The sequence below is a fragment of the Pistacia vera genome, unplaced genomic scaffold (assembly GCF_008641045.1).
Source record: "Pistacia vera cultivar Batoury unplaced genomic scaffold, PisVer_v2 Contig190, whole genome shotgun sequence".
In the NCBI taxonomy this organism is placed as follows: domain Eukaryota; kingdom Viridiplantae; phylum Streptophyta; class Magnoliopsida; order Sapindales; family Anacardiaceae; genus Pistacia; species Pistacia vera.
In genome coordinates, this window is record NW_022195991.1 from 508,932 (window position 1) to 523,196 (window position 14,265).

The following is a 14,265-nucleotide window of genomic DNA, read 5'->3' on the forward strand; positions in this document are numbered from 1 at the left end:
TCAGCAACAATCGCAGCAGAAAGTGTTTCCAAACTCCAAAAAGGAAAAACATTCCTTGCACAAAAGCTTGAACACAACAAGTGAAAAACGCATTAGTGTTTTCGAAGACAAAAACGAACCTGCATTTTCCGTACTTTCAGAGTGTGCGTGTGGAATAGAGCACTGAACCAAACGACGGGTTCAAAATGCAAAAAAAGGGTTTTTGTTAGTATAGACTCTATCCACCGTCACAATCATCATCCACATCCATGGCTTGAAGCGTTGCCTTCGCATCGTTTGAAGCCGCGACGGTGCCCTTGCTCCAAGTCGTCGTCGTGGCCTCGTTGAAGGTACGGGGCGGTTTGAAGGTGGGGTTTGGGTGAGCGATGGGTTGCTAAGGGGTAAGGAGGTGGAAGGAAAAGTGGTTGGGGAAGGTGGGTTTCAACTTGATTTCTTGTATTTTTTGTTATGTCTATAGTTAATATTGGGTTTTTCATTGTAGGGTTTGTGAGTGAGTGTGAGAGGCAGAGTGAGTGTGGAGAGACTTCGGTTTAGAGAAACATTTCTTGCGTGTTTTCATTATTATTTTCAAATCGATGAAAGCAGTAATGCTACAGAAGTTGTGCACCAAAATTTGTTACCGAATGACTTGGCATCTAGGACATGATCACGTTGGACAAAACATACTGATTCCGTAAATGGATGACCATTCATGTTATGCGGACGGTCATTCATCATCACCAATAATCGATCCTTTATGATAATAATATCAACAGACTCTTATTCATATAATATGGATCTATAAAAGTTTAAAAACAAACTATACCTAAATTCTAGTTTAATACAAAAAATTCTTTAAAATTTTCAATTAGAATGTTTGGAAATTTAGAGCTTCCAAAACAAGTTTTAAAAAACAAAAGCCTTCTATCGCCGTTCTTTGTCTTCTTCGTCTCCATTTGCTATCGTTCTTCATCTTCTTCGTCTCCATCTGCTACCATTCTTCGTATTCACTATTGCTATCCTAGACTCCAATACTACATTGTGAGTACTTTTTATCTAGTTCTTCATTTCTCTCTTGCTTTGCATTTTTTTATAAATGAAAACAAATACGGCCATGGACTAGCATCCATACTTTATACGTTAAAAATCAAAGTTTTTTGTTTTCCTTTATGTCATCTAAAAATTTTGTGTTTTAAAAATGAATATTTCATCTAAACATTTTGATGCTTATTTATAGAAGCTTCTTAAACAAGCTATAAGTTTTTATAAATTTAAAAAAAAAAAATTATTTGAGTATAAATTATATGGACGACGGGTTTCAAAATGCAAAAAATGGGTTTTTGTTAGTATAGACTCTATCCACCGTCATAATCATCATCCACCATCCATGGCTTGAAGTCCTTGCCTTCGCATCGTTTGAAGCCGCGACGGTGCCCTTGCTCCAAGTCGTCGTCATGGCCGCACTTGAAGGTACGGCGGCGGCTTGTGAAGGTGGGGTTTGGGTGAGCGATGGGTTGCTAACGGGTAAGGAGAATGGAAGGAAAAGTGGTGGGGGGAAGGTGGGTTTCAACTTTGATTTTCTTGTATATTTTGTTATGTCTTTATAGTTTGATATGGGGGATTTTTCATTGTAAGGGTTTGTGAGTGAGTGTGAGAGACTTCGGTTTAGAGAAAGATTTCTCGCGTGTTTTCATTATTATTTTGAAATCGATGAAATATTTGAAAGCTATAATGGTACAGACACCGAGTTTGTGCACCGAAATTTTTTATCGAATGATGCGATATCCACTAAGACATGGTCACGTTGGACAAAAAATAATGATTTTGTGAATGGACGATCGTTCATGTTATACGGATGACCGTCCATAAGTTATGAATGACCGTTCATCACGAATAGACTTCCGTCCATATAGGATGGATGTCCATCCATAAAAGTTTAAAAACAAATAATGGACGGCCGTTCATACCTAAATCCTACTTTAATACAAAAATTTCTTTAAAATTTTCAATTAGAATGTTTAAAAATTTAGGGCTCCCAAAACAAGTTTTAAAAAACAAAAGCCTTCTGCCGTCGTTCTTCGTCTTTTCGTCTCCATCTGCTGTTGTTCTTCATCTTCTTCATCTCCACCTGCTACCATTCTTCGTATTCATCGTCGCTGTCCTGGACTCCAACACTACATTGTGAGTACTTTTTATCTAGTTCTTCATTTATTTCTTGCTTTGCATTTTTTTATAAATGAAAAAATATATATATTTGAGTATGGACGCGAGTCCATCTCATTGACTAGCGACCATACTTTGTACTTTAAAAATCAAAGTTTTTTGTTTTCCTTTATTTCATCTAAAAATTTTGTGCTTTAAAAATTAATATTTCATCTAAAAATTTTGATGTTTATTTGTAAAAGCTTCTCAGGCAAACTATAGGTTTTTATAAATTAAAAAAAAATTATAAATTTAAAAAAAAATTATTTGAGTATAAATTATATGGACGGTCGTCCATTGATATTTTCTGGACCCTTTTGATATTTTTAAATCAAATTTTTTAATAAAATTAATTTAAAATGGGGTTTAACTAAGGCATCTAATAGGACTTAAATAACACCACCCTTTTATCTAATCCAATATTTAATCAACTAAATATACATAATGATTTATGTGTATTTTATTTTCAATATATGAAAGTAATACTGAATTCAATATTTGATTTTTAAAATTTAAAAAAAAAAGTGCTGCTTAGAAGAACGAGAATGCAAAGGTGTATAAAAGCGCACCAACCTTAATTATGCTACCGAGTTAATAAATTAACCATTCGCTTGAGCTACTCAAGGCAACTTTATTAATGAATAGTTATACTTATCATTACATGGGGCGATCAATTTTTTAAAATAAGAGATTGAGACAAATCTCATAAAAAGGTACCCAATTGGAGATAAAGATAAACAACTATAAATAGGAAAACAGTTCATCTGCCATAGATAAAATTTGATGAAACCGAAAAACAAAAAATAAACAACGAATTTAGAACATTTGCGATGGTAAAAAGAGTATTTTTATTGATTTTTAAATATAAATAACAAAAATTTTATTCAAATTTAATACTCTCTTTAAATTTTAAGAAAAAAAATATGTTTTTTTCTTAAAAAAACTTAATATGAGAGATAAATCATAAATAAAAGGTATAAAAATTTGTAATTTATTATTTAAAATTATGATAAAGAGTGAAATTTAAAAACATCTTTAAAAGATTCTTTATATGACCTAAGAGCATTTCTAATGATGCTCTTTATTTTTAAGAGCATCTTTCATATAAATAAATAACATCTTCATTAATTTTTAAATATAAAGAACACAATTTTTATTCAAATCTAATAGACTCTTAAATTTAATGAAGATACTCTTTATTTTTAAGAAATTAACTTAATGGGAGAAAGAATTAATAAATAAAATGTATAGAAACTTGTAGTTTATTAATTAAAATTAGGATAGAGAGTGAAATGACTCTCTAAATGTGGAGTGTCAAACTCACATTCTAATTTATATTTTAAAGATAAAGAGTATGTTGGACTCTTATTTTTATGGATACTCTTTATAATAAAGAGTTTTGGGTCATATAAGAGCATCTCCAAATGACTCTTTATATGACACAAACTCTTTATTATAAAGAGTCTATCCATAAAAACAAGAGTCCAACATACTCTTTATCTTTAAAATATAAATTAGAGAGTGAGTTTACCTCTTCACATTTAGAGAGTCAAATTTCACTCTCTATCCAAATTTTAATTAATAAACTACAAGTTTCTATGCATTTTATTTATTAATTATCTATCTTATTAAGTCTCTTTCTTAAAAATAAAGAACATCTTTATTAAATTTGAATAAAAATTATGTTCTTTATATTTAAAAATTAATGAAAATACTCTTTATTTATATGAAAGATGCTCTTCAAAATAAAAAAGACTATTGGAGATGCTCTAAACTCTTTATTATAAAGAATTTATCCATAAAAACAAAAGTCCAACAGAATCTTAAGTTTCTATACATTTTATTTATGATTTATCTCTCTTATTAAGTTTCTTTCTCGAAAAAACATATTCTCTCTCTTAAAATTTAAAGAGTCCATTGGATTTGAATAAAAATTTTGTTTTTTATATTTAAAAATCAATGAAAATGCTTTTTATTTATATAAAATATGCTCTTTAAAATAAAGAACACCATTGAAGATACTCTAAATGACTAAATGTGAAGAGTCAAACTCACTTTTTAATTTATATTTAAAGAATAAAGAGTCTATTAGACTCTTGTTTCTATAGATAAACTCTTTATAATAAAGAGTTTGAATTATATAAAAAATCATTTGGGGATGTTATTAAATGTTAACTAACCTGAAGCAAAAGATCCAACAACAGCTATAGCCATTGTCCTTAACAACGCAATTACAGAAAAAAATGTAGCCTTCAATTCACCTAGTAAATCAAACTTGCCTCAATATAAGTAAAGCAAGCTTCCAATCACTAAGCCAACCGCAAAACCTAATGTAAACTGTTTAGACAGTTTCATCACTGTACAACTAGCAATGTATTATGATGTAAAATTGAGACTATAAGAACTGCAAAACTGAGCACATCAAAACTATACAACGACTTTGCCTCGTTTCAAGATTGATGGAGTCCTAACTTTGACTTGGTGTTTTTCCATCGCTCATGACTGCAACAACATAGATGAGAAAACAAACATCAGACTACAGATTAGCATTTTTATCACACAAGAAGATAACCATGTGAAAATGACTGTATCCAAGAAATCAACTAAAACCTTACTGAGCTGAGGGTTTAGTGAGCTGCCTACAAAAAATATTAGCCTCTGACATATTGAGAGTCAAAACCTTTCATTTGCGGATTCAATTCAAGAGATATCCTAAGAACACAAATCTGTTCAAATTTTAATTATATAGCTTTCTTGTAGAGTTTACCTTCTTCATTTATCTCTTTAATCATAGCAATGATGACATTATTCATGGCTTCAATGGCTCCACCATTTTCTGCAGCATCAAGATCTTGTTGCACAGCAATAGTCACTAGAGAGGCATCAGACTCAAGGCCCTTTGACCCATCAGGCATTATTGCGAAACCTGATGGTTTTAAGTATTTAGTGATCATTGCAGAGGAAAAAGCAGCTTTAATATCTGATTGAGTTATTGGCGATGAGATAACAAAAGAACAAAATTCCTCTTTTGAAGCCTCTTGTAACATGTATTCATAACACTGCCAAGTATAAAAACTTATCAAGTGAGCAAAACTTTTACACTATGACCCACCAATAGAATGAATCAGTGAGAGCAAGTGAAAAATTAGCACCTCTGTGGACTCATTTTGAGGAACTACTTTCCTATGTAAAGTAATACAGTTATTGTCTTCTGCCACAAGCTTAATCACTTCTTCAGGTTCTTTGGCATTTAACAAACTAGGCCACTGCAACATGTATTACATCTGTTAGCTGTTTATATAGAATGAAACCAGAAATTTAACATACACAAAACATTTTATTGAGTTGTGAAGTTGCAGTTACCAGCAATTCAAGGTTCCTTTTGACCAGAAAATTGAAAACCCTAAGGGGTTTTGCTGGCACACGGAAGCTAGTCAATCCAACATAAGTATTATAACCCAGCACATGTGAATTGTATACAGCTTTATCCCTCAAAATCCTCACCCCTTGGTCTGATATAATATCCCATCTATATCCACTGGGAGCTTCACTAACACAATTAAAAAAGATCATCTCCATGCGGTCGGTTAATTTCAGCATAATAGCTTGAGCTGCACAATCCACAATTTTAATATGTATTAGTTTCACAAGTTTTGCAATTTCAAAGTAAATACAGCGCAATTTTACAAAATATAGGACCTAATATATCCCAACAGTCATAGACAATATGATAACCACAAAAAGAGTGATGCTTTTACCCGTTAACATTTGATACTATCAAGTACCAACATTACTTTGTATATTTTAATATGTTAAAGATTACGTAATTCTTGGAAATACTTTGTATAACTCATTAATTAGAATGCATATAAAGCTGAGAAACAAAATGAACCCTCCAGCCATGCATAGTACTTCCAGAACCTTACGTTAACAAAGTGATTAATCAGTGAACTCTAGTCAAGCAATAAAAATCGTAAACAGTAAATATGTGCAATTTAGATATGTGAAACACAGGTCAATTTCAAAATAAGTAAACAAAAACAAACTTTAAAATATAAATCAGGTAAAAAGAACATGGTAAAAGTTTACAAAATTTTATCATGATATCCGCTACAAAAAACAACATTGAAATACTAGATGAGAAGAGAATGTAATCCAATCACTGGAACTTTACGGATTACACAGTTACTCATACCTAATTAGTACCTGATCAGCCAGGGCAATATCAGATCATTATCCAATTAAACAGCAAGAAGTAGATCGTGAGTTATAGAAAAAATGGGTCTCTCAACATATATTGAGTTGAGTTATGCAGAATACGACCATTTGTTTCAATAAAAAGGAGGGATTGCTAACTATATCTATTTTCTCCCTCTAGTAAACAGTACATCAATCAAGTTTGAGGTTGCTATAGCACATATTGAAGTAAACAAATATTCCAAAAATGAAACTTACTAGATATCTATACTGCAAATTGTATAATGTTGCCTACTTCCTGAAATATAAAAACCCTACTTGAACTAAATCAAGGAATACCTTGGTGGTCCACTTGTATCTTAAGATTGGTAAATGAACTAACACTTCGCTTCAACCTCTGTAGAAATGTGCTAACCCATCGCTTTGCACAGAATGCCAGGTTTGAATTTACCATAGTTGAGAATATATTGTTTTGATCTAGACATGTCTCCACTTCCACGCTCTCAATCCATATAACCTGCACAAGTTAAATAAACTCACAAATTGGGCAAAACAAACATTCAAGAATAAGTTATGCAGTAAAGTAGCCCTTGTAAACGTAAAACAAAACTCCAAAGTGCAAATGGTTTACGTTCAAAAATTCAAGGATAAGTAATGCAGTAGATTAGACCTTGAAAAAGTAAAACAAATTTTCAAAGTGCAAACATCTTACATGTAAATTAAAAAAGAAAAGGTTACACTAACCTCACAAGAATCGTCATGCGTCCTGATTATCATCCCAGAAGGCCTCCTTCGATTCTTCATTGGAGAATCAGGTGTATGAGGGAAATAATCTTCCGACAAATCAACAATCACCCACACACCTGGTGGAATCATCTTTAGGCATCTCAAGAAACGGAATTGCCTTGTTGGCACAAAAGGTGAGGGTAAATGGTATTCGACATCAACCTAAAAATATATAGATAAAGATCACTTCCAACCTGTATGGATCAGTAGGTGGGCTAATTGCAGCAAATCAGATTGATTAGATAATTCTAAAAAGAGCCCCCGAACATAATAACAATATTATTATCTCATCCTAGAAATAGTGATACATGGTTGGAGGGGAACTGATTGGTGACAATCGAAAAATGAGTCCTTAAAAGATTACCATTGCATAGAATGTCTTGGAGTTATCATCATCCAACCACTGGAAAACACCAGTAGGAGCATGGCTTGATCCTTCAAGTACAATATTAGGCAAAACTGAAGGCCACTGACTCTGTAAAATATTTCAGGAAAAACAACATCAGCAATGAAAATATAAAGGGAAAAAGAAGAAAAAATTACAAACTCAACTTCTCTTGTTTGGTGTACAAAATCAAAACTAACACACTTGCCATATTCACATATAATATCACATTGACAGAGGTCAGTGTTGTTTCATATTTCACGTTTCGATTTTCATCAAACTTGCTAGCCAAAGAGTTAACAAAGGTGATGCTATTGTTTTTTTTTTTTTTTAAAAAAAAAAAAATGTTTAAACTCTGGACCTTTAAGAAGATGAGGAGTTTGACCATTTCCTGATATGAGTTTCAGTGAACTGTAAGAGGTGAAACTGGATTTTAAGCAGTCACAAATTTCAGCCAAATCTAAATGGTTCAAGTTCAAGGAATTCAAAGTATATGGACTACATTAGCACATAATTCATGCACATTTTAATTCATCAAATTTGTTTGCAAGCACTATTAAAGGCTCTTAATATGCAAAGATAATTAACAAATTATCTTAAAAGAGTCCCTTCCCTACATGCTTGGATCACCTTTAGTGACAAATAATAAAGATTATGATAAATTTCTTTATTGCAGAAGGTCCTATCAGCCATTCACACAAAAACCATGTTGTATTACGTACATTCATTACAGGTATTTCACAATTAAATGGACATACCCATCCACACCGTGATGTCAATCAGATGGACAAAAATGGAGAAAGCCATACTATGAGGAAACAGAGGTGACCATTCTCTATGATCATTTAATTTCTTCTGTTTCATAATGGGATAATCAATCCAGTAATATATGCCAGGATAAACAATCCTGTCTAATTTTGTACTTATTTGGCCTAGACAGTTAGGGTATCATGGTGCGAGGCTTATGGTCTTACCGGTTCCATTAAGATGGTAATCAGGTTTCCTGGAGAAATTGGAAGAAAAGCACTTTCGATGGAACACTCAACTCTCATTCCAGATTGAGGCGAACTTCGGAATATAGAAAGGAAATCTTCAACTGAACCGACTGCTGGAGTTCCAACAACCCAAGTCTTTGCTTCATAAGCCATTGTCATGAGTTCCTTGTAAGCCGCCTTGATGAAGTTATTTGCCTCTTGTAGTTGTAGGAACTCACTGTTCACCAATGTGCTTTTAATATTGAGAGACATAACTAAATGGTTTAAGTTGTGCGCTGAATTTTATGGCGAATGGAGTTATTAGTCTGCAAGGAAATGTTCACAGAACATAGTCCAAAGCCTGCCAGATAGTGAAACTTTTTGTTAAAGATATAACAAAAAGACCAACTGCAAACAGCTAAACAATTGAGATATGGTATAAAAATAGATAACGTGATTTGAAACCTTAGACCAACCAATAATTGTACATTGCACTCTTCTCTTTAGGTATCGACTCAATTGTCGACATGCTAATTAATAACTGGTTCCATTTTGATCCATTCTGCATCAAGTAAATGAACTAACGCTAATAATTATCTCTAGACATATAATTCTTACATGGTTCCTTGTCATAATCTGTATCTGTAAACAAAAGAAGAAACTTAAAGAATTCATAACACTAGTAGATTAGTCTCGCAAAACAGGGCAACACATGGTTCAACTCTTTTTCTTGATACACAAAATCTTACTCCTGGACCAGTGTATACTCAAGAGAAAAGGAGTAGAAACTTTGCAACAGATGCTAAAAAAATCTACTTATTTGAACAAAATTATGTCCATTTATACAATGAAATCACTAACTGTGGCCGAGAAATCAAAATGTGTTTAGCATCCAAGTCACTAGAACTATCATTATCAATAACAATAAAGAACACAAGGATTTAAGTTGTATGAATAGGGACTTAACTCTCTAACGTTGAGCCAATCTTCGCACTTATCAATCTAAATTCATTAATTGTATTAATACATAAAAATCAATCATTAATTTTAAGTGGAAATTTTTTGAAAACTTCAGCTGATACTATCAACATATCTGAAATTCAATTTAATTTAATTTAATGAAACCTAATTCTACATTTATCAGATCGGTCAATAAAGACCTAGAAGAACTTTACAAATCACAACTCAATATTGATCAACTAAAACAACACAAAAAGTCTAAAAAAACATTCACGAATCACGTCCTCATCAAATCAACAAATCATAAATATTTTTTTCACGAAGAACAATACCACAATCAATAATTAGAAAAAAAGTGGAAAAAAAAAACTCGTCTACAAAAACCACAATTATAAACCCTAACGGAATAATGAAATTCAACAGTAAAATTGATCAGTTAACGACCAAAAAAACTTGTAAAAAGGGTGAAGAGAATATAAAGATTAGTGTAAACTCACCTTCAGGAGATGAATTTCAGTAATCCAATTGTCGAGATGATTTCTGTAATCCAATTGCGGAGAGAAAGATTGGTTTTGAGTTATACTTGGCTTCTTCTCTGTTTCCCGCCGTGTGAGAAATTTTGAGCGTCGTGCTGTTAACGTTACATTTTCCATTATATAGACCACGGACACGTGCAAAGCACGAGAGGATACAACCGCCTTGGTAATTTAATAATAATAAATTTTAATTTATTTAAAAAAAAACTTAAAACTTTCTATAATTAAAAAAAAAAAAATTACTTACTTTGGTAATAACGTTGAAGTTGAACCAACCATTTATTTATTATTTTAGTTAAAAAAAAAAACAAAAAAAGTAATGTGTCAACCTTCATTTATTGAATTTATTTTATAAATACTTTAATGTTTTATTAAGTGTGAAAAAATAAAAGGTAGAAGTTTAATTAGTAAAGAATTATCTTATTTATTTTGGATTTTATTAGACTTGAATCTATTGTTTTATTAAATTTGGTTTCAGAATTTCGCAGGTTAAATAAATGAAACCTAATTGAAATTAAACATAATTAGGGGTATGTTCAGATATTAATTCATTTTTCAGTTTTCTACCTTTTGGAAATCAAACCTGATTGACGATGTCTTGAATTATTTATTATTATTATCTCGTAAATTGAAAATTAATTCATAACAAACGCATTGAAAATTCCATAAAAGTTACCACAAAGCATAATTACATGAATTGCTATTATGTATGGTTGCAGTTCCCAACCGTTTCTAGATCCATCAAGCTTACCGTCTACAAAAGCACTTGAATTAGAAATTCCTTTGTTGTTCAAGGCTTCTGCTGCCACGTGTATATGTCATTCTTTTCATATGACATGCTGGATTTGAAGACTTGTTGAATTGGCAACTGACAAATGGCAAATGAGAAGGACATTTAAACTAACATTAATTAATCTCCCATGACTGTTACTGTTTAATAACCAGTTATCGCTTCAAATCAGTTCACCAATATTCGTTGATCAATAAGGACTTCATCAAAGGCAGTCCACCTTGCATGTGCTTTTTCAAACCACTGCATATGCAGTCTTTCTTTCTTTCTTTTTTTTTTTCACCTTTTTTTTTTTTAATTGCTGTTAAAGCTAATGAAAATTGATACTTGATGTATTCCAAGCCTACAGCAAAAATCATATCCGATCAGAATTCAGAACCCCTTTTTACAGTTTTACACCGGCTGACCCAGGCCTTACCCAGTTTCCGTCAGACTCTCAGCCATGACTTCTCAATTAGTTGCAATTGGACTATTATATAAATAAAAGCGATAATTATAAACAAAATAACTAAAACACGTTTATGATTTATGATTTATGTTCAGTATTGAATTAGAAGAAAGCAATTAAAGGCTAAAAAAGAAGCTAGAAACATAAAAGCAACCCATAAAGGGCCAAAGTGCCAAACCCCCTTTAAGAATAGCCAATACTCTTATGCATCAAAACCCACCAGACCATTCCTTACTTCCCCTGTTTTCTGAACAAACCAATTTCTAGAAACTCCCAAGGAAAAATCCTGCAACACAAAAACCATTCACCAATCATGTGAACTCTCAACCAGAAAACATATTTCGTTTCACATCCCCGAATGGCTTTACTCACAAAACCCTTTTCTCTCCTTTCTCTTTCTCTGCTTTTCTTATTATCACTGATGGTTTTTTGTCATCCTACAACTGCTGCAGACACCACCACCACCTTGATTTTCAAAGGATGTGCATCCCAAAAATTTCAAGACTCGTCACAGGTTTACTCTCAAAACCTGAAAACACTCTTGTCCTCTTTGGTTTCACAATCATCACAACAAACTTTTGCCACCACAACTTCTGGTGACGGCCAAAATGCCATCATGGGACTCTACCAATGCAGAGGCGACCTCGCTGTCACTGAGTGCAACACTTGTGTGAGCAAAATCTCAGACATGGTTGACAAACTCTGTGGAAAATCCATAGCAGCTCGGATTCAACTCAGCGGGTGTTATCTTAGGTACGAAATCATTGGGTTCAAGCAAGTGTCTGAGACCGAGTTGATCTACAAGGTATGTGGGTCAACTCAGGCGAGTGGAACTGGGTTTGAGAACAAAAGAGACATGGCCTTCAGTGTGTTAACGAATGGGGTAAAAAATAGTGGGTCGTTTTACACTGGGAAATATGAAGAAGTTTATGTTTTAGGGCAGTGTGAAGGTGATTTGGCAAGTAATGATTGTGGGGATTGTGTGAAGAGTGCTGTAGAAAGAGCTAAAGATGACTGTGGAAAGTCGATTGCAGTGCAGATTTATCTCCATAAATGTTACATTAGTTATAGCTACTACCCAAATGGTGTGCCTAACACTTCATCATCACCATTAACAGCAGGTAAAGTTAAAGCAAAAGAAAGAAAATAAAGAAATAAATAAAAAAAGAAACCTTCTTTTCACATTAATCTTTTATGCGAATGTAGACTCTAGCATATTTTATTAACATATAGTGAAGTAAAAAAAATTAGATTTTTTTTTTTTTTTATAATAAGAGATGGAATATGTGGTTCTTTTTTATTTGTATACTTGGTCAAAGTTTTGGTGTTTTCCTTTTGTTAATGTTCAAAAAGTGAACAATATTACATTTTTCTTTTTAAGAATCAAGGAGGTTGGGAAGGTAGGACCAAGCTGGTGTTTTCTGTTTGTTAATTTATACATTGTGGTTGAGTGTTCAATCAAAGATATTAATGGGTATGATGCGTTTGATAGGTGGAGGGACCAGGCAGAATACACAGAAGACGGTGGCGATTGCAGTGGGAGGAATAGCAGTGTTGGGGTTCGGAGTTGTTCTTTTGATGTTCGTTTGGTCGGCGGTGAAGAAACGTGGTGGTAAGCAATATGAATGAGAGGAGATTCAATCAGGGCACATGGTTTCCTACAACTTATTAAGTTCCTAGTATGAGATTGTACAGTTGAAAATTATATGTGTTTTGAATCTTTGATATGATAAAAAAAGAAGAGCAAGAATTAAAGGAAAGAGACAATTATACAGGAAAAGGTTACGTGTCCCTGTCCCACTGTCTCTACTGTGGAGGTAACTTTAGTGTTGGTGCAATGCAATTTGTTTGAGAATTGAGAGTACAGATTTGCGCTCTCATTCAACAATCCCAATATAACTTTCGGTTAACACTTTCGTGCTCATCCATCCTTGCATGTAGCCATGTACACCCACTAGATGTGTTTAATATGATTAAATCACAACATTTTGCCTTAAATAAGTGTAAAGTTTTGGGCTATAGTTTATAACTTTGAATAATACTACACTTATAAAAAAAATTTATAAAGATCCCTATATAACTTTGAGTAATACTATACTTACAAAAAAAATTTATAAAAATCTCCATACAAAGTGATGTGACAAAAAATGAATGGAAGAATGAATTTAATAAGTTTAATTTTTTGTATTACCCTTTTATTCATTTTTTACCACCTCATTTTATACGAAAATCTTTATAAATTTTTTTTTGTAAGTATAGTATTACCGATTTCCATGTTCAAGTTTCTTTAAAGAAGATATAAAGTAATAAAAGATAACAAATTATTTACTTCAACAAGTTTGTCATTATTTGTATCGATAGCAATGAGAAAAAATTCTACCTAGCCTGTATTCTTGTCTTTAATTCATGATTTCAACACAATAACATGTTTACTTGGGGAAAGATAATTGGCATCTATCTCTTCAATAATTTAATGAGAAAATACAAACAAATCTCACTAATTCTGAAAAAGATTATTTGACTATATCCTAAACATAGTATAGTAGGGAAGATAATGATTTTCATGCTTTGAATAGAAAGGCTAAAATGAATATAATATGAAAATCAATTCATCATATTATTGTTTATGGAGCCACATCAATTTACTTTCCTCCTACAAGCAATTGCCCTGTGATTGGTAAGAAAATTATATAACAAAGACTCCACAGATAATCAGAATTAGTTCACTTAATTATGCAGAAAAGTTATATGTTATTATAATCCACTTGCATTAATGAAAAGTAAATTGCATCATCACATAGAGGGACATGTATGAAAAATGAATTTTATAACCTGTCTTCGTTATCAAGGCAACCAGCTGTATCAACCAAGCTACTGTAACCAAAAAAAGAGCAAAGTTTTAAACACAGGGGCCACCATCATTCACCAAAAGTTATGAGTGACTGGAGCAAATACTATTCGCTGTCGCTATGTCTATGACATAAAACATCTAATGTGAACAAAACCCT

The 14,265-nt window shown here is 32.4% G+C and overlaps 3 protein-coding genes across 3 annotated transcripts; 1 reads left to right on the plus strand and 2 right to left on the minus strand.

The window, feature by feature from the left end:
* Positions 1–4,548: 4,548 nt before the first annotated feature.
* Positions 4,549–6,898, minus strand: LOC116127425 (homeobox-leucine zipper protein PROTODERMAL FACTOR 2-like). Its single transcript, XM_031413077.1, has 5 exons — positions 6,718–6,898; positions 5,545–5,792; positions 5,334–5,447; positions 4,949–5,240; positions 4,549–4,683 (listed from the first exon to the last, which is right to left on the minus strand). Exons 1-5 carry the CDS (start codon positions 6,830–6,832, stop codon positions 4,649–4,651), a joined length of 804 nt encoding a protein of 267 aa, XP_031268937.1. The 5' UTR covers positions 6,833–6,898; the 3' UTR covers positions 4,549–4,648.
* Positions 6,899–7,042: 144 nt separating this feature from the next.
* On the minus strand, positions 7,043–10,097 carry LOC116127298 (homeobox-leucine zipper protein ROC2-like). Its single transcript, XM_031412958.1, has 6 exons — positions 9,981–10,097; positions 9,000–9,085; positions 8,524–8,884; positions 7,529–7,639; positions 7,123–7,326; positions 7,043–7,048 (listed from the first exon to the last, which is right to left on the minus strand). The coding sequence occupies exons 3-6, from the start codon at positions 8,794–8,796 to the stop codon at positions 7,043–7,045; spliced, it is 594 nt and encodes a 197-aa protein (XP_031268818.1). The 5' UTR covers positions 8,797–8,884; positions 9,000–9,085; positions 9,981–10,097.
* Positions 10,098–11,398: 1,301 nt separating this feature from the next.
* On the plus strand, positions 11,399–12,916 carry LOC116127410 (plasmodesmata-located protein 2). Its single transcript, XM_031413058.1, has 2 exons — positions 11,399–12,378; positions 12,750–12,916. The coding sequence occupies exons 1-2, from the start codon at positions 11,616–11,618 to the stop codon at positions 12,884–12,886; spliced, it is 900 nt and encodes a 299-aa protein (XP_031268918.1). The 5' UTR covers positions 11,399–11,615; the 3' UTR covers positions 12,887–12,916.
* The last annotated feature ends 1,349 nt before the right edge of the window (positions 12,917–14,265 follow it).

What these genes read in the sequence shown, in the direction of transcription:
- LOC116127425 (XM_031413077.1), bottom strand. Translation starts at nt 6,832, where the DNA reads ATGGTAAATTCAAACCTGGCATTCTGTGCAAAGCGATGGGTTAGCACA. An exon ending in CTCAAAATGAGTCCACAGAG is followed by an intron (nt 5,241 to 5,333) that starts GTGCTAATTTTT and finishes TATACTTGGCAG; the next exon opens with TGTTATGAATACATGTTACA. An exon ending in TAAAGAGATAAATGAAGAAG is followed by an intron (nt 4,684 to 4,948) that starts GTAAACTCTACA and finishes ATGTTGTTGCAG; the next exon opens with TCATGAGCGATGGAAAAACA.
- LOC116127298 (XM_031412958.1), bottom strand. Translation starts at nt 8,796, where the DNA reads ATGTCTCTCAATATTAAAAGCACATTGGTGAACAGTGAGTTCCTACAA. An exon ending in TTACCATCTTAATGGAACCG is followed by an intron (nt 7,640 to 8,523) that starts GTAAGACCATAA and finishes AATATTTTACAG; the next exon opens with AGTCAGTGGCCTTCAGTTTT. An exon ending in CCAAGACATTCTATGCAATG is followed by an intron (nt 7,327 to 7,528) that starts GTAATCTTTTAA and finishes ATATATTTTTAG; the next exon opens with GTTGATGTCGAATACCATTT.
- LOC116127410 (XM_031413058.1), top strand. Translation starts at nt 11,616, where the DNA reads ATGGCTTTACTCACAAAACCCTTTTCTCTCCTTTCTCTTTCTCTGCTT. An exon ending in ATCATCACCATTAACAGCAG is followed by an intron (nt 12,379 to 12,749) that starts GTAAAGTTAAAG and finishes TGCGTTTGATAG; the next exon opens with GTGGAGGGACCAGGCAGAAT.